General features: G+C 43.1%; 2 protein-coding genes across 4 annotated transcripts in view; one reads left to right on the top strand and one right to left on the bottom strand.

The window, feature by feature from the left end:
• LOC123755808 (very low-density lipoprotein receptor) overlaps positions 1-1,014 on the top strand; it is a 69,239-nt gene extending 68,225 nt beyond the window's left edge. The window contains 4 exon segments of the mRNA XM_069300306.1: positions 317-424; positions 687-766; positions 821-848; positions 850-1,014. Of these exon segments, the coding sequence (XP_069156407.1) occupies positions 317-424; positions 687-766; positions 821-848; positions 850-891 (258 nt within the window). The 3' untranslated portion in view covers positions 892-1,014.
• Positions 1,015-1,032: 18 nt separating this feature from the next.
• LOC123755620 (uncharacterized) overlaps positions 1,033-19,533 on the bottom strand; it is a 147,147-nt gene continuing 128,646 nt past the window's right edge. For all 3 annotated transcript variants that reach the window (XM_069300304.1, XM_069300305.1, XM_069300303.1), the window contains 11 exons: positions 18,068-18,213; positions 10,807-10,954; positions 8,998-9,881; positions 8,623-8,768; positions 7,660-7,831; positions 7,177-7,310; positions 6,340-6,482; positions 6,023-6,167; positions 5,318-5,441; positions 2,573-2,734; positions 1,033-2,378 (listed from right to left, as the gene is read on the bottom strand). In XM_069300304.1, the coding sequence (XP_069156405.1) occupies positions 1,671-2,378; positions 2,573-2,734; positions 5,318-5,441; positions 6,023-6,167; positions 6,340-6,482; positions 7,177-7,310; positions 7,660-7,831; positions 8,623-8,768; positions 8,998-9,881; positions 10,807-10,954; positions 18,068-18,213 (2,912 nt within the window). In that variant the 3' untranslated portion in view covers positions 1,033-1,670. The remainder of the gene's footprint in view (positions 2,379-2,572; positions 2,735-5,317; positions 5,442-6,022; positions 6,168-6,339; positions 6,483-7,176; positions 7,311-7,659; positions 7,832-8,622; positions 8,769-8,997; positions 9,882-10,806; positions 10,955-18,067; positions 18,214-19,533) is intronic.

The following is a 19,533-nucleotide window of genomic DNA, read 5'->3' as shown; positions in this document are numbered from 1 at the left end:
ATCGTTACAAATTTAGTTTTAAGTATTACCCATTTAGACTTGTGATTCCCCCATTTTTTTTTTTTTTAAGCCCAAAACATTTTGAGTAATGTACTTTACATATGAGATCACTACTATTTCTTGTATTAAATAAATGTATTTTTATATAAATAAAATATAATTGCTTCTTTGCCTCACGAGTTAAGAAGGCTCTGCTCACTTACAGCTTACTAAAGATGCAGAATCTCGCTCTCTCCCAATCTTTATTGTTCTTTGTCTACAGCCACACATGCACTATCATTATTCTACCAAAACTTATTCATTGTTCTGGTAACAGGTATGGACATGCAACAAAGAGGATTGTGCAACCAAGACTTCTATAACGGAGCCCTTATCCAGCCGGCCCTTCGGGATCAAAATCCTTCACCCAGACCTCTATTTAAAGGCGAGTTCTTATTTCCTCAAAATATTTTGAAAGAAAAACAAAGTATAAAAAACAAGGTATAAAAATCAAGTCAGATGGTGAAAAGACCATTTGATTGATGGGATTAATGGTATGTTATTTCTAGCTTGGAGACCATTCTGTCAGTCTTCAACAATTTTAATAACAGTATGAATTTCCACAATTCAAGACAAGAATCCAAATATTCAAACAGTGCATTTTGTAACTATTGGATAAATTGACATTAGCATCATTTAAATTTCAGATGAAGAACCCATGCATGGACAACAGATGTGCCAACATGTGTCTGCTGTCTGCATCAGCCCCTGATGGTTATACCTGTGCGTGATTGATGGTCAAGCCACCGTAGAGGTGGCACGGGCATGAATAGCTTGAAAGAACCTGTACCTGTCCTGCACACCTGACCCCTTAAGGATGATCGTCACACGTGTGTCTCTCCACATAATTGATCCTTTTTTTTGTAATTGATAAGTAAACTCTGTAAAAAAAAATGTACACAGCACAGGTGACTGTTCCCAACACAGTTATCCTGTATTTGGTCAGCTGTGTTAGATACTCATGGTATTGACAAATGGCAAAAAGACACGAAGTACTGTATTACATTTGTAATTTGCTCTGTGAAAGACTTTCTTCAACAGCATTTTGATTTGTTTTAAATAATACAATCAGAATATATGGCCTTTTTTGTATATGCTATGGATGATGTAGAATCACAGTATCAAGATTGTTTAAATATATATATATACTGTATATGCAATGTTATGCAGAATAAAAAATTTACTTATATCCTAAATCAGCATATAACACTGCCTGTGGCAAGGTTGAACCCAAAATATTTTGGTCTTTAACAAAATCAATGAACAATGTCAATTATTACATTGTGATTCTTCATAAAAATATTATGGTAACAATAAAAAAACTAAGTTCTATTAATGCACAAGAGCCTCTTGCCAAGCAGTCTGTGTAAGGAGATAATACATAATGGAAGTATTGTTGAAAAGAAAAGAAAAATGCTTTATTTTATTAGCTAGACATAATTATACATACCAATTTACTTGCCATTACAGTCTAAACGAAATATACAATTTGTTAACCAATAGGTCCTCTGCCTGGCTGAATATGACACATCTCCAAACAATATTTCCATATGCACAAAAGTAATACCCCTTCAATATATTCAAACAATATTTATCTGCAAAATAAGTCAGCTTTGATTTTATAATTTTAACTATGTTTCACTGTCACTGTCAGATTCTAAGCTTATAATATCCAAAACATCAACATGCCCTTTGCCACGTCCTTGTGTTTGAGTACGGCAAAGCCTTGAACTTACGCCCAAAAGACTTTGTGCTGGCATATCAATATGGTTGGACTGAATTGCATTTCGTTGTTGGTGACTAGTAACCAGAGACTGCAGATGATGGGTTCTTGTAGTGTCTGATGCAGTACTAGCACAATACAGATTCTGAACTGTTGTCAGAGACTCATGGCTAGGATGGAGCTTTGGATTAACTTTGAGTTTGCTTACAGTTTTACCGTACTTCCCAAATGAAGTAACACTTTCATCTGAAGCAGCAGAAACATCTTTCAAAAATTTAGCCAATCTCCCACCATCATCCTCAGTTCCATATCTTCTTTGTTCAAATGTTGTTGAATTCAAATTCCAGTTACGAGCCAATGCCTCAATCTCTGTATGGCAACTTGCAATATCTGTAAAAGCATCCAAATTAAATGAAGTTTCATGTGGAGTAGAGTTCCTGCTCCTTTCATCGAATTTCGTATTTTCAAGCCTTTCTTTCCGCGACGTGTTGACATTGCAGAATGGTAATTGTTTACCGCCATCAGCGTCCTCTTGTGCTTCCTCCAAACTACTTTGAAATGGTCTCAATATGTTGCACCCTACCTCAGGTTGCCAAGCTGCATCATCACGTGTATCCTATATTGATAAAAAAATAGGAGTAGATATATAAAAAGAAAAAATATATTGCAAGATAATGTATTATAAAACACTCATTTTATACCATATCCAGTATTGTATGAGTCAAAGAATTTGAGCACAAAGTTAAGACAATAAATGTATGTTATACATTTATATTTTTTGTAACAGTAAGAACCATATAAGTTTCTTACCTCTGATACTCCATCACTATTATACATGTCAAAATCGGTTGACTGATCCTCGTCTAATAATCTATCCATCCGCTTTACCACCAACCCTAATGTTTCAGCCAAATCCTCCAGTCCAGCCATCACCTGACTTATTTGAAGGTCCAACTCTGTCATATAAAAATCCTGTAAAGACAAAATGTAAAGTGTAAAATGACAAAAAAAAATTATAAAAGTAAAATTATAAACTTGTAAAACATAGCTAACTATACTATAGTAATTGGAAAGCAATTAAGTAGCATAAGATATTCGAACTGGCACCCATTTAAAACTACCCAGAATGACACAGTCATGAAGTTAAGATATCTACCACAAAGAACAGGCATCATGGACAACCAGCACCACCTAACTAGCAAATCATCCACAACAGTATTCCCATTGCTTAGTAATGTACTCCTCATAAATTGTACAAATTGTATTTATAGCTCTGCCGAGCTAGTGCACATGTACCCTTGGGTACCATATTCTCCCTACCATCCTAACTTACCTGGATGAGGTTCTGGGAGTTGTTCTACTCCCCAAGCCCAGCCCGGGTCCAGGTTTGACTTGTGAGAACTTGGTCCAACAGGCAGTTGCTTGGAGCGGCCCGCAGTCCCACATATCCACCACAGCTTGGTTGGTCTGGCACTTCTTGCCAGACCAACAACTGTCCAGTGTTTTCTTGAAGACTTCCACTTTTGTTCCAGCATTATTTCTTATACTTACTGGGAGTATACTGAACAAATGTGGACCTCTGATATTAAGTTTTTTCTGATTGTGCCTATGGCACCTATTTTTTACTGGCCCTATTCTCCATTTCTTTCCATATCGCTCACTCCAGTATTTTTATTTAACTCAGCAGATTTGGGACCTGGCCCATTAGTACCTCCCATTTCATATCGCTTGTCTTCTTCCCAATAATTTACGTTCTCTGTACTCCCTCTTTCAACAATCTCTCCTGTTCTGAAGGGGAAAGTATCAAACAATACTCAAGAAGGGACAGCATCAGTGATTTGAATAGTATGAGCATTACTATAGGATCAATGGATTTGAAGGATCTCGTAATCCATCCTATCATTTTTCTAGTTGACGATATATTTCCTTGTTTATGCTCCCTAAATGTCTTAAAGTCGTCAGACATCATTATTCCCAGATCCTTTACATGTTGCTTTCCTAGTATGGGAAGATTTGATTTTTATGTACCTTGTATTTTGTGTCTTAATTTTTACCATACCCAAATTTATGAATGTTAAACATGTTATTTTCTGCTACTCAATCGAAAACTTTATTAAAAACAGCTTGTAGTTGTCAGTCTCTTCTACAGAAGTAATTTACATGCTGATTTTTGTGTCAGCTTCAAAAGATGATGCAAACCTGCGACATGTATTTTTGTCTATATATGATATGAAAATAAGGAAAAGCAGTGATGCAAGGACTGTGCCCTTAGGTACAGAGCTTTTACTGTGCTTGAACTCAATTTTATTTGACTCTACTGGCACTTTGCATTTCTCTATAAATATAGAATTCCGTGAGTCTGGACCCGGGGCTGAGTACATAGGCATGTTTTCAATTTCTCTTTCAAATTCTGCAGTGTTCATATTGATATCAATGATATTTTCAGGGATTTGGATATCAGGCATGAGGCAAAAGTATTACCAATATTCAAGAAAGAAGATCGACAGCAAGCCATAAACTACAGTATATTCTAACATACATTCTATACAAAACACTGGGAAAAAAATAATCTGGAAGAGAATATTAAAGCATCTGTAGATAAAAAGTTTTTCAACAGCAAACCATCATCATTTTAGATGGAAAGTCATGCACGAAACTTGACAGTTCCATAACTGGATCAGAAGGAAACTACAGCAATAGGAGGACTGCTAGTTAAAGAGTGGCCAGTTTTATTATAAATCTTAATTTTACCATCATATGTAAGTGGTGTTAGCTTTGAGACAATACTAAGACCTCATCTCATGATATTGCTAATGAACTTACAGTCTCCGTGGTGTAGTGGTAAGACACTCGCCTGGCGTTCCGCGAGCGCTATGTCATGGGTTCGTATCCTGGCCGGGGAGGATTTACTGGGCGCAATTCCTTAACTGTAGCCTCTGTTTAACGCAACAGTAAAATGTGTACTTGGATGAAAAAACGATTCTTCGCGGCAGGGGATCGTATTCCAGGGACCATAGGATTAAGGACTTGCCCGAAACGCTACGCGTACTAGTAGCTGTACAAGAATGTAACAACTCTTGTATATATCTCAAAAAACTCCTTTAACAAAAATTCAAGTGAAACAAGACTGTGTTCTTACTGAAAATACTTAGTTGCATATGCTGAAGGACTGCGGGTCTACTAGTAAAGAGATGAAAACTCTTTTACCCCTCTTTTCTCATCAAGAGTCTCATCTAGAGATGAGACTCTTTTACCCCTCTTTTACCCCTATTTTTATTTGTACTCAACGCATTTTTTTCTTTTTACCCATTAGTTTTAAGCTTTAGTCAGTAGTGTTTTTCCTGCCCGAAACGCTTTGCGTAATAGTGGCTTTAGGCATTGTATGTACTAGCTCTATCTATAAAGCCAACAAACTTTGTAAAATCTCTTTATGTATGTACCTTTGCCTAAATAAAAATTATTATTATTATTATTATAAAAATCCATTAGGTATTCTTAAAGATATAAAACTAAAAATACAGTCATTTTAAAAAGTAATCAAAAAATAAAACTTACAGGTGGGGTATTATCCTTTGGCTGACTCTCATCATCATCGTCTTTCTTCAAAAAGACTTTCCGCAGTACAGTCTGACTGCGTTGTTTCACATAATATGATATGTCCTCCCATTTTACATCCAACCTAGAAAAATTAAACACATTAATTACCTGGGACATTCATCATCCTTACCCTATTTGCCACTTATGGATTTTTTGTATAGTAAAATGACATTAATGATTATAATCATTAAAATATCACTTGTCCATTTATAATAGGATTTACAGCTGAACAAACATTACCACACACTTGCAGTACACCACCACTTCTTAAGGTGAACAGTGCCCCCTCATGGTTGTCATATACATTATATATAAACTTTTACTCCATTCACATACACACTAACCTGTCCTCTCAGTTAATGCACCATAATTTTGTGGCTGTCAAACACTTTTGATTAGGTAAAACCACTTCATATAGTATACTTCACAAATCATGAGAACATTACCTTACCTATTCCTCCCCATATCCTTCTCTTAAGAAAAATCACTAGAATACTCTCTCCTCACCAGACTATCGTCCATTAGTTCAACATGCCCAAACAATCTCCTTAATCTCCAAACTTTCACTTTAATCTTGTGGTTTATTAATAATGGCCTTCCACCCTCACTCCTTACAATATCTAACACTACACATGTACACTACTACAAGAAGTTTACACTTACCCTGGATTGTTAACACGTAACTTCCGCACATTCAGGAAAGCTGCAATGTAGAGGGATCTACCCACTTGATACAGAAACACATAGGTTATCAGGTAGTATAAATAGCCCAAGAGAGTTGTGTAGCCTGACGATTCATATTCCATTTCTGTAATTAAACATTCATGTCAGTTTTATGCAAGTTAAACAACAGTATCTGGCAAGATTTAGTGCAAAATACACCAAGCCAAATTTTTTTTATATCGCAAGTCTTTCACTCATGAAATGTGCTACAATAAATTAAGATTCTTAACAGTGCTCTTAGGCATTAATGAACTTACTCTTCATAAAAGGAAAATGTGCCCACGCAATTCCAAAGAGCGTTAGTGCAGTTTGCGACAGTGTGTGGCATTCCCACATCACATGGCTGAACCACATGTGTCCCAGCATTGAGCATGCTATCACCAACACACACATCACAATACTAGAAGAAATAACACAAAAATTAACAAAAAATGTACCTTGCACAAAAATGTGTCTATTTTTATTTTGACATTAATTATAGACAGAATGAATACAAGAGCCACTATATCAAATTCACTGCATATAATATATATTAACCAAATTATACACTACGAAAACCTTTCCATTCAAAGTGGAACTCACGGCCTGGTCGACGACCGGGCCGTGGGGACGCCGAGCCCCGGAAGCACCTCAAGGTACTCATTAGCTCCTGGGACCAAACCTTCCAAAAATGGTGTTATTGCCTGCTAGGCCTTTTTTCTTAAAACACTGTACATAGCAGGTTTTAAGTTTAGGTACCCATATTATTAGGTACACGGTCAAAGTACCCATATTATTAGGTACACGGTCAAAGTACCCATATTATTAGGTACACGGTCAAAGTACCCATATTATTAGGTACACGGTCAGAGTACCCATATTATTGTATTCTATGATTCAATACACTAAATATTACATCACCTACATCTTTTGTGTAATTTAACTTCTGGTCTTTGAAAGCATTCTATTTTGCCAATAAAATCCTTAAAAATCACAATGTCGTGTGAACGAACGCAGGGAAATGAATGCAAGGAGTCAACTGCACTACAGATAGAAAACTATAAATGGATGCAGATGGAATAACAAAATAATTTAATATCAAAGTAATTGTTTACCTTATTATAAACACATCTTTAGCTGCACTGGCCACCATGACTAGAAGACACCGTAGACGAGGTAAATACTGCATCAGGCACAAACAACGTAGAATGTGCAACATCATCATTACTCCAATCATTGCTTCCAAGATCTGGAAAACGAATACAATAAATATTTGCTCATGCTTTGCAATGCTGCAATTAATAATTATTATACAGTATCTATAATCATATATTTATGTCTTAGTTATGTACAGTATTTCTCTTTCCAAGAACTGTTAAAACCACTTTTTATGGTTGGTATGGTACCACTATTCTGGGAAACACAAAATTAAGCACTTACCCGAAACACTATGTGTGCTAGTGACTGTTCAAGAATGTAAGAACTCTTGTATATATAAATAAAAGATAAATAAAATAAAATAAAATTTCATTCATTTAGTTGCAAATGCAAAATGTGACATGATCAATACAAACATATATCCTGGCTAGATTACTCACATCATCCCATGTTGCTAAACTCTTCAGATTGACAAACTTTTGGAAGTAAGCCACTCTCAGCTGCCACAATGCATCTTCTGCTATTTGAACACGCAGCATGAGACACACTACGTAGCTCCAGCTCGCCACTGTCATCAATACATCTAATATTCCCCAAAATGACTTCCAAATCCTGCAACCATTAATTATTTTAAATACAAAATACAATGGCAATTACAGTATCAAAAAATCTTTACATACAACGAATCATTCTTAGATTTTGGATTCTACATTCCCCCAATAAAAGAGACAAATTCTAATTTACAAGATACCGTACCATATTTTAAATCTCCGAAACATTAATCTTTGTAAATGCCTTAGTGATATGACCACTGAAGTACATGCTACAGGGATGACTTTTCATTTCAGGTTATGCACTAGATATTGCTCATTTTGGAAAATTAATGCAACTTATTTATGTCAGTTGGTAGGGAAACTGCATGATAATGTAACAACAGTAAGTCCATGCAAGTTTGTGAACCTACATTCTTACATATCATGAACTCTGAAACAAGTATCTCAAGCTAAAATGAGGAGAAAAAGGAAATGAGTAAGCTTGAAGAATTTGACAGATTGGATGGATGTGCTGTGACAAAAAGACTGGAAAAAGAGCTGATGATTGTACCACTCAAAATTCAAGTAGTAACAATTAGTTTCCTCTTACCAAGATTAAAGACAATAACAGCAACAGTTGGTGACTTTATAATTGTGTGGCTATTAATAATAAAATTAAAATATTCAGGATATAAAGGATGATCAATGAAACACTTGCGGTATTTGATTAACAAGTTAAAACTGACTGGAGGTGCAATACACTCAACATTATTCTTGGCTGTGTGTGGGACCTCATTCATGTGTGTCATTTGTTAATGCACTAGGCAACCCAAATCAGTATTTCAATAACATGAAAGAACTGTGCCTTACCTGAACCGACAAGTATATACGTAGATTGTAGTTTGGTACAAGTAACGCATTGCAACTGCCAGAAGCAGAATCTCGGCCATCATGCTGGCAGCAGAGAACCTTCCATTGTATCTCTCAATGTGGGTTGACCAAATGTTGGTTGTCAGCTACAGCACAATACAAAAGATACACATTCAGTTATGTCTTTTATTTCAAGATATTTTACTATTTTTAGGATGTTTAATATAGTATTGTAGTTCAAAATGTCTCTAATGAACAGATACAAAATATTAAAGTATAATGAAGCTCTCAAAAACATACATACTGAACACTTAGCAAGTATACAAAAACTTATTTTAATAAAGTCATCAGTTAATTGAGAACTCCATAACTTACCTTAACTCCAGAAAGAGATGGAAACTCTGCTAGCAAAGCAATTGTTGTGTACAATCTGGTTTGAGGATGGTAGAGAGTAAAGTCTGTAACCACGGCTCTTGTTTTGTTTTCATCAATCCAATTGGTAGACTGCAAAACAATAAACGTGAGTATACTGCTCAAGCGGGAACTTGGTAGAACTTTCTGATAGACAGTGTAGCTGTAATGACCAAACTGTCCATAGGTGACAGCCAGAAAGTGAGCATCCCATTTGTATCCTCTATCAATATTAGACCCGAAGCTATAAAGGTGTGCTACCTGGTCCACATAATCTGGAAAACAAGTCTTCACTCTCAAGAGGTCTGCCATGGACCTATTGTTACCGATTTTAACCTTGCTTGCTTGACATTCCTCGGAACCAATGTCATATTTACGAATTCTAGGCGTTCCGATGATAACACTGTTTAAGTCACAGAAATTGTTGTATTTACTGAATGTTTGATCAGAATTATAAGTCAGAGCAAGAAGCTCAGAATTTGCCCATTTCCACCAATCATTTTTATTTTTAATGTCCTTGAATCTCATATAATTTATATCTGCCTGGTTACAAGAGTTTTTGTCAGTACCTGTAGTCTTGCACGTGTCTAGATAACGAGCAGATTCTAGGCAAGTCCCGTTTTCCAGTGCTGAAAAAATAGCACGATTTAGTCTGTAGCTTTCTTTAACATTAACACTACTTGCAATTATTATTAGTAGTATCAAGAGTAGCAGATGGCCTGTTGTGCTACAGAACAAGTTGGAAACTCTTTCTTTTCGTAATTCCTTCTCCCGGCACTTAAGTAGGTAGTCTTCACTTGGTGGATGTGCATATCTAAGATATCTTGTCCTTTGTCGCTCTTCTAATACTGAAAAAAAAAAAAGAGGTTTTTAGAGTATTGTAAATGAGAAGATTCTTAATGAATGGCATACTTGGCTGCTTCCTTAGGCAAAATACTGCTGGTTCAATAAACAGTCATGCACAGCTAGGACAGGATTGACATTTAGAACAAGAATCTTAAATGCTCAGATACTCCTGTAGAGTTGTACAATATGAGAATAACAGAATCACTCACTCTAGAATGGCTTCTAGAAGGCTCCCACATATAAACTTAAAAAGAGCTTACAAGATACAAACTTGTATATGATGAACTTTATTCATGTGCACATGCTGCCACCTAGTAGCAGTTAGGGGTAGCTTTTGGGCACGCTACTAGCAATTAGCAAGATAGCAATTTGACAGTCCTTAAGATGCTAAGTCTAAATGAATGAGCATCCTTGGGGTCACTCCAAATTTGATTTAGTATTTTACATTTGCCTATCTTGCCAACATGACTTAACAAGAACATTTAAAAAATGCTGTTGGGCTGGGACGAGACATGAACCTGCCTTGACTGTGCATGATCCTGTCCATGGGGCCAGAGGGACTCGACCCGAAAGACTCGACCAAGTAGTATAGTTCAGAAAATATGTAAATTCCAACACTGCTAACAATTTAACTCCAACTCATGAAAATTGTCAAACTTCAGCTATATCCTACTAAGCAGTTATCCTTCAGTCATATATTAAGAGTTTTTTAATATTATGAGATCATTGCTAAATATACAATTGAAAATTTTTCTTTTGAAACATAACCAGGATATATGTTATATTCTTGGTTAAATTTCATAGTAATTATGCCATGCACTAATTCAAAACATAATATGTATAATTAAGAAGTGTCAATTATATTTACATGCTGGTCAAGTTAAATTTAATTAGTCTTTTCTAATAAAACACTTCACTTGTACTCACATTTCTCCCTGTCCATAATTTTGGCAGTACAAACTTGTTCCAATAGAACTGTTTGATAGCGGTTCCATATGGCCACCACCTGCTCTAGTGGAACAGTCACGCAAGAGCTGATGCACCCTCTGCACCCGAGCCACCGATACATGCAAACCTGGTACACAATTTGCCCATCAAAATAAAATATTTAGCAAATGCCAAGACTTACAAGCTTAAATAATTTTTTTTTTCATCAAAGGGACAGCTATGGAACAAAAAAACCTTGTGGCTGGTTTACCAGCCACAAGGTTTACCAGTTTGGTTTATTTTATTTCAAGAGTAACAAACAAAAAATAAGCTATATGCTTGAACAGTGGTTATCTAGGCAGTAATAGATAACAGAGCTATCATACTCTTATGTTTCATCTCAAGAAAGCTACTTTAAGGTCTGCTATTACCTCCCCCCAAAAATATGACTCAAGTTGCTTATATATAAGGAGATAGAGATTTTCTGTTTGTTACCCTTGAAAAAGCAAATGAACACAATGGAAATATGAGTAAAATTTACAATAGGCATTTTTATCCAATACAAAGCCATCATAATTTTCCTTCTTAACACATTCGTGATGTTGGGAGGCATTTGCCTGGAGAAAATAGAGAAACACACAACAAATAAAAAGGAGCTAATGCCTCCGACTATGGGCATAAAAAACCAGCGTTGAATGTAATGAAACGCCATTTTCTGGGTGAGCCCCGGAGGCTCCCTGGAGCTTATCGGGCTAATGTGTGTTATGTTAGACCGGGACATTAGCTATGGAGTTCAGACCTACCAGGGACCAGCGCCAGAACCTGGCCCCTTCAGAGAGGTTTCAGGGAGCAATGGCCCTGGAAAACCCCATATAGTTGGGGGTTTTCCTTATCTGCCATCGACCGGGGTTAGGCACCCAGAAAGGTAGGCGTAACAAAACAAACCCCACATGGTAAAAACTACAACAAAAACCGAACAGAGAGGTAGAAAACTCCCTACAATCCCAAGGAAAACAATCAAACAATCAATTTACTGCCGCGCCGGTCGTCCGCGCAGCCCTCCCCTCCCCGGGAGGGGGAGGGGGGGGGGCCCCGGACCTCACCGCGCCGGCTGCCGTCAGTTCGGAAACTAGGCTTCAACCAACGCGAAAAATCCCGCCGACCGGATGGGAGGGAGGGTAACCAGGGAGCCTCCGGGGCTCACCCAGAAAATGGCGTTTCATTACATTCAACGCTGGTTTTCTGGGGGGAGCCCCTACGGCTCCCTGGAGCTACATACCCAAAGAGAAGGAAAATGGGACTTACCCGGGAGGCGGCGGCCACAAACTCCTCAACTCGAAGTCGAGACAACTGGCTGCAACCTGCGACCCAAAGCAACACAAGAACGACGAGGAGCAGGGACATTCACCAAATAACGGGCGGCCAGGACCCTGTTCGACTTCCAAAATCCACGCGCCCGAATATGAGCCCAAGACATATTACCAAACACGGCAGCCAAAGCCGCAAACTTCCTAACGTCATGGGCGCGAGGATAGACCGCAGGCTGGCTAGATTTAATAACCCTGCGGACAACCTGGGAGACCCGAGCCCTGGAACAGGGAACGAGGGAAACCGGATCAACCCAAAGCGCATCCCCAGCCACTCCGGCCGAAGCGCGCAGGTAACGGCGAAGTGCAGCAACAGGACACAACACATGATGCACCCCCGGCCGAACCAACCAAGCATCAATGACCCACGGACCCCTCCGGAAAGCAGCCGTCTCGTTCTTTGCCAGAAAGGACGGAGAAGGCTGCAAACGGACAAACCTACCCCCAGGACCAAAAGAGCAGTAACCCCTGCGCCGGAGGAGAGCATGAAGCTCCCCTACCCGGCCCCCAGAGGCCAATGCCAACAAAAACAAAGCCTTGGAAAAACAATCAGGAACCGAAGGGGCCACCACAAACCGAGGAGAGGAAAGATAGGAGAGCACCCTGTCCAAGGACCAGGACGGCTCAGGCGGCGCATGAGCAGGCCGGAGGTGAAACATAGCACGGGAAAGCTTACGAAACGGGGCGGATGTGACGTCCACCCCGAAAGCAAGCTGGAGCGGCTCCGCCAGCGCCGCACGATACGAGGCGACAGTATTAGGCATCAAATGACGGTCCTGAAAAAGCCAAGTAAGGAAGGACAAAACAACCCGATCCGAGAGAAAAGACAACCTACGAAGAGCCAGAAAATGGCGAAAGGAACGCCAGGAAACTTCATACTGTCGCCTAGACGAAGCTCTCAGGTGGGACACCATCAAAGAAGCCACCTGATCACCATAGAAATGGTGATACACCCGCGTCAAAAAGACCAGACGCGAAGAGCAGAGGAGAAGGTCGAACCAGCCCCGTACCGGATCGGGCCGACCTGCTGAAAGAGGCGGAGCCGCGGGAAACGTCCCGGGTTCGGGCACCGAGCCAGAAGCACCGGAAACCAAGGCTGGGCCGGCCACCAAGGGGCCACGAGGACTACTCTCCCCGGGAATGTCTCTAACCGAACCAGAACCCGAAGCAACAGCTGGACCGGAGGAAAAAGGTACAGGTAACCCCACCTCGACCAGTCCTGCCGAAAAGCATCCACCGCGAACGCCTCGCAGTCGGGGAAGGGCGTCACATATAGAGGGAGACGCCGGGACCACGCCGACGCGAAGAGGTCCACATCCGGGAGACCGTACGTCTGGCAGATCCAACGAAACGAGTCGTCGTCGACCGTCCATTCCGTGGACAGGGGAAGGAAGCGAGACAGACCGTCCGCCAGAACGTTGGACACTCCCCGGACGTGAACCGCACGGAGAGCCAAACCCCGAGAATCCAGCAGACGAACCACTCGAAGGGACCAACCCCAAAGAGCCAAGGACCGAAGAGAACCCCCGCGGTTCAGGCAATGAACCACCGGAGAACAGTCCGAATGGAGGCGAATGGTCGATCCCCGAGCGACCCGAACCCTCCGAAGCGCGAACCAGACAGCCGCGAACTCCCGAACCGTGCTGTGAGCCCGATGGAAGGACGGACCCCACCGTCCCTGGCCTGCCTGGTGAGCACTGGTCACAAAGCCCCAGCCGAGAGACGACGCGTCCGTGAACACATCGAGCGAGGGCTCGGGAAGGCGCCAAGGCACCGAACCCCGAAAAATCCGAAGAGGAAGACGGTGACGCAGCAACCGACATAAGACCCCCGGAGGGCGAACCCAACGATCGCGAGAGAGGCGGAAAGGACGTCCCCGAAGGAACCAAAACAGACGCCGAAGCCAAACCCGACCCGGCGGGTAGACTAGCATGGCGAAGTTCAGACTCCCGCACAACCGCTCGAGCAACCGCCGAGTGACCCGGGACCCTCGCAGAAACAGCAAACGGCGGTCCCGCAGCCGCCGCAACGCCACCGGAGGTAGAGACAAGGAAGCGGTCCGAGAATCCCAAACAAGACCCAGCCAGGTCCGAACCCGGGACGGAACCAGATGGGACTTCCTCCAGTTCACCAGGAACCCGAACCTGGCGAGCTGGGAAAGAACCAAATCCCTGGCGAGCAGACAAGCTGACCGACTGGGAGCCCACACCAGCCAGTCGTCGAGGTAGGCCAAAACCCGAATCCCTAGAAGACGCAGACGGGTCACCACAACTCGGGTCAGACGCGTGAAAACGCGAGGTGCCAGATTCAGGCCAAAAGGTAGGCAACGAAAACGGTAAGCGTGACGCCCTACCACGAAGCCTAACCAGTCCCTGAACCCCGGATGAATAGGAACGTGCCAATACGCGTCCTTTAGGTCCAGGGACACCATCCAGGCACCCGGCTCCAACAGAAGCCGGACCTGAGACAGAGTAGTCATCCGAAAGGAGGGGCAAGGAATCCAGGGGTTCAGACGGGACAAGTCCAGAATGAACCTCAGATCCGCACAGTCCCGTTTCGGCACTGGAAACAGGCGGGAAACCCACCTGAGGGACGTAGTCGGTTCGACCACGCCCAAGCGCACCCACTCCAAGATGACCTGACGAAGCGCCGGAGAAGAGACCTGCCCTGTCAGCCCCGAACCCCCCAAAGGAGGACGAGGCGCCCAACGCCACCGCAGGCCGGATGACACGACCGAAAAGGCCCACAAATCGTGGGACCAAGCGTGGGCAAACAGAGCGAGCCTCCCCCCCATCGCCCCGTCAACGGGGCAAACTGCGAAAGGGCCGACGCCCCGCACGAGAACCCAACCGTCGAACAGGGCGAACACTGCGCCGCCCAGACGACGCTGGCCCCAAAGGGAACAACGGCTCAGAAACCGGCACCAAAGGCCCACCTCGACCAGCGGAAACCGAAACCCTGGCACGACCCCTCCGAAACTGCCGAGAACGACCGCTCCGGAGAATCAACAAGTCCGCCATAGGACGACAACTAGCCGTAGCCGCATGCAGAAACTGGGACACCGCAGACTCTGCAAACAGCAACGGACAAAAAGGAGATGAAAACCTAAGAGCCAGGGCCCAAGCGGAATCCAAAGAGAGGGCGAGCACAGCCTGACGGCACGCGAGGCGAGAAGCAAAAAACAGAGACACCGCTTCCTTCAGGATGGGCGCAAAGAGCTTCAACAGTGCAGCCGACGCCCTAGCTGCCGAAGAAAGCGCCCCGGACGAAGGCCCTTCAGCCAACGCTCCCACATCCTCCTCGAGCCAAGCAGAAGAGAGCTCGAGAAGGGAAAAGAAACGCAAGACCGAAGCCAAATGCCCACGGGAGCGCAACTCCTCCGCAACCAATGAAGCCGAAAGCTGAGGAACCTGCACGTGAAGCTGGAAAAGGCCAACATCCCGAGAAAGCACAGGAGCGAATAAGCACGCATTAAGGTGCTCAAACTCGCCCCCCAGGTAAACCTGCATAAAAGTAGCAGTCTCGCGCCAATCAAGCGTGCGGGTCCGACAGAACCCATGCCACGCCCCCAACGAAAAGAAAGGGCAGTCTGCCAGCCAGGAAGACCCCGGAACCTCCAAACGTACCCAAAAACGGGAAGAAGAACCGAACTCAAACGAGGACGGATCCATCGGGGAGGCATAACCCGGGTCTCGCAAGAGGTATGCAGCAAGAGCTTCCCGAGCCACCTTCGCGGAGAGACGGGAAGTAGCAAACCCCTGTAAAGACGGAGCCGAGGTACCCAAAGGCGCCCGGAACCGAACACGGGGAGGAGCCGAACCCAAATCATACTCATACAGGGAGGGAGGATAAGAAAACCCCTCCCCCTGCAACAATAAACCCCGTGGGGAAGGCAAAAGCACCCAAGCGGGGTCACAGGGGGCCCAAGGCCCCCAGGTCGACTCCTCCCCAGCCCCAGGATCCCTTACGTCGGGACCCGGGGCAGAGCCGTCCTCCAAACCCTCTACCCCTGAAGAAAAGGTAGAGTCCAAGGGAAAGGCAGACAAGGGGGCCTGCTGGTGGGACCCAGAAGCCTCGGCAGGAGGAACCGGCTCAAATGCCTCCGTCCCCGACCCGGATGGGGCAGCCCCCGAAGCAGCCCGAGTCTCACCACCAACTAAATCGTGTGCCAAGGCCGAAAGCCGCCTACGTTTCGGAGCCGGACACAGGGGAGGTGGTGCAGGAAGAACCACAGGGGAAGGACCAGAGGGCGTAGGAGTCAAAGCCATAGCAATCAACGCCCCCAGATCAGGGTCCCTAAAGCAAAAACGGGGCAGCCTCGGGGCATCCAGGCGGGAAACCAACCTAGCGCGTTGCAATAACCTAAATCTACCATGCAACGCTGATGCTGCCTGTACTCTAATAGGAACATCCTCAGAGTAAAACCTGAGCACAAGCAGAGAACAGGACTCGCAAGACTCCGGTTCAAAGGTGTCATTGACCCAACAGGCAGCATGACGGAGGCAAAACAGGTGACTGTCACCCTGAGACAAGGGCACACTGCAACCTTCAAACCCGCACAAGGCAGGCTGGAACTCGGGAGACGCCTCCATGGGTCCCCGAGCCCCGACAGGGGTTTCCAGGGCCCGTAGGTTAGCAACTACGGGAAGCCCGGGCAAGGTGTTGCTAACCGGTTAAGAAACCCAAACAAAACACGGGTAATTGATAATACTGAAAACCCCTGGGACGTGTACAAGCACGGGGGCCTAGCAGAGGGCCACCAAAACAATACCAGGGGAACTATGGGCCCACGAGGCAGCACCTCCACCAGGCAACCAAAAACAAAACAAAAGAAAAACCCCGCAAAAGTACACCGTCCCCAGAGCAACAGGAACCGGTCGCCGCTTAGGTGGCAGGCCGCGCAACACCTTGACGCCCTAACCAGCACAATACCACTCCCTACCCAAGGCCAAACAAGGGCCCCAAGCCCCAGCTGGCCCCAAGGGCGAGGCAAATGCCGAGCAGCAAAAACCTCTACGGGAGCGGTTCCCGAACGCCCCAGAGAAGATAACCCTGACACGCAAGGGCAGTACTCACAGGGCGCCTAGGGAAGGAAGCCCTAGACGCATGCAGCCCCGGCACTGATGAAGTACTCCTGGCCACCGCACACCACGACAACAGCAGAGAACGCCACACGAGGCAAACACCGCCAAGGAATTTGAGGCCAGAGAAGCGTCTATCCCGGTTGACACTAGCTTGCGAACTGACGGCAGCCGGCGCGGTGAGGTCCGGGGCCCCCCCCCCTCCCCCTCCCGGGGAGGGGAGGGCTGCGCGGACGACCGGCGCGGCAGTAAATTGATTGTTTGATTGTTTTCCTTGGGATTGTAGGGAGTTTTCTACCTCTCTGTTCGGTTTTTGTTGTAGTTTTTACCATGTGGGGTTTGTTTTGTTACGCCTACCTTTCTGGGTGCCTAACCCCGGTCGATGGCAGATAAGGAAAACCCCCAACTATATGGGGTTTTCCAGGGCCATTGCTCCCTGAAACCTCTCTGAAGGGGCCAGGTTCTGGCGCTGGTCCCTGGTAGGTCTGAACTCCATAGCTAATGTCCCGGTCTAACATAACACACATTAGCCCGATAAGCTCCAGGGAGCCGTAGGGGCTCCCCCCAGAAAACTAATACACTAATTCTACTTTTGAAATATTAATCTTTTATTGATTACTTTAATATGGTTCAAATTTTTTTTTTTTTACCATGGTATGTTATGAAGTTTTTTCCAGCTAAATTTGTAAATATATGGTCAGGCATTATATTAAATACTGAATATTTCAGCTTGTCATTCATATTTAGAAAATTACTTCTATACAAATTACTCACAGCATAAATTTTACTTGACATGCAGAACTAGACACTTACCTTATAAAGTGTGTAGATAACAACAACTAGAGGCTGCATAATAAATACTGAAGAGCAAAGCGTTATGTACATAATGTGAATCCACAACGAACCATAGTCCATGGGCATCCCTGATCCACGCACAAACAGAACCATGCAGCACATAGCTGAAAATGAATAGAAATGTGACAAAACTTGGAAATACTGTATTGTATAATTTGTTTCTGGTAATACGCATCACTGCAAGTAAGTTATTTATGAAAAGAAGGCACCAGGCTGGGGCAGACTATGTAGCACCATGCAGTAGTATTAAGAATCTTTCTTGTGTAAGTTTTATGGTCACAGATTCTCCAGCTAGATCTATTACAGGCTACAAATGACAGCACACACACTGTATGTATTCATGTAAAGTAAATGAAAATATTAAAAAAAAAAAAAGCCTGCCACAGAAGGTTTTCTCCAAGAGGAAGTAACCACCCAAATATTAAGGACATCAATTAAAACAAGAATATATGGTACCAAAGCTAGGCAATTATTAACCCACTATAGCTATTAGAGTTACCGTGAATATTTACACAATTTGAGCACCAAAAATATGACACCAACAGACCACAAAAAATACCAAAAACTAATTTGAGAAAAATAAATAGGATAGTGCCATGCAGTACCCACACCCCTTCACTCGTTGCTTTGTAAACGAAGCTGGCCACTCTGGTAGCAAACTAAAACCTGTACCCGTTATGACTCCACTACACTCCTGTACACACATTTTTGTTTGCACATTTGTAACACTCACATGCTTATCTGCAAATTTTTTTGTTAAACACACACACCAGGACGGAACAAATTTTCACTGCACAGTTTGACAGTTTATTACACTACATTTAGACTTTATGCACTTACATTGAGCTCATCTCTGGATTACAGAACTGGTATAGGGATTAGGTGACTAAATAAGCAAGCAGCTGTAAATAATCTGGATTTGTGACGTCTACAGTATTATTGTAAAATGTGATCCGTCCTGAACTATCAACTTCAAAACTTGCATGAACACTACAAAACTTTGTATAAAATATAATAATTTCAAATCCATGTAATCCTAAACACATATCACGGGTTATCTGTAGAGTACAGTACTTCGTTATACTTCATATGACCGTAACTACATGCATCCACTCAACCTAAATCTTTACTATGTAATTTTTTCTGGTTGCACCAAAATCAATCGTGTTATAGAATTTGTTGCACTCAGAATCTACAAAGTCTGTTAACCATAAATACAGTGGAATCTTACTGTAACAGAACCTGATCATCTGGAAAAGTAGATGTGGAATAATCTTTATAAATTTAGTCCAACTAATCTGGAATGAAATCAAGATGCATAGTGCTTCCAAACCTTTTTTTTTTTCCAAAACCTATTTATTTAAAGTGATTTTTACAAAATATCCAGATATGTATTTTGTGCTAATAAAAGCCCAATAACTGTG

Source organism: Procambarus clarkii, chromosome 43, assembly GCF_040958095.1.
Source record: "Procambarus clarkii isolate CNS0578487 chromosome 43, FALCON_Pclarkii_2.0, whole genome shotgun sequence".
NCBI lineage: Eukaryota > Metazoa > Arthropoda > Malacostraca > Decapoda > Cambaridae > Procambarus > Procambarus clarkii.
Note: the sequence above shows the minus strand (reverse complement) of the source record. Positions and strands in the feature narration are given on the sequence as shown.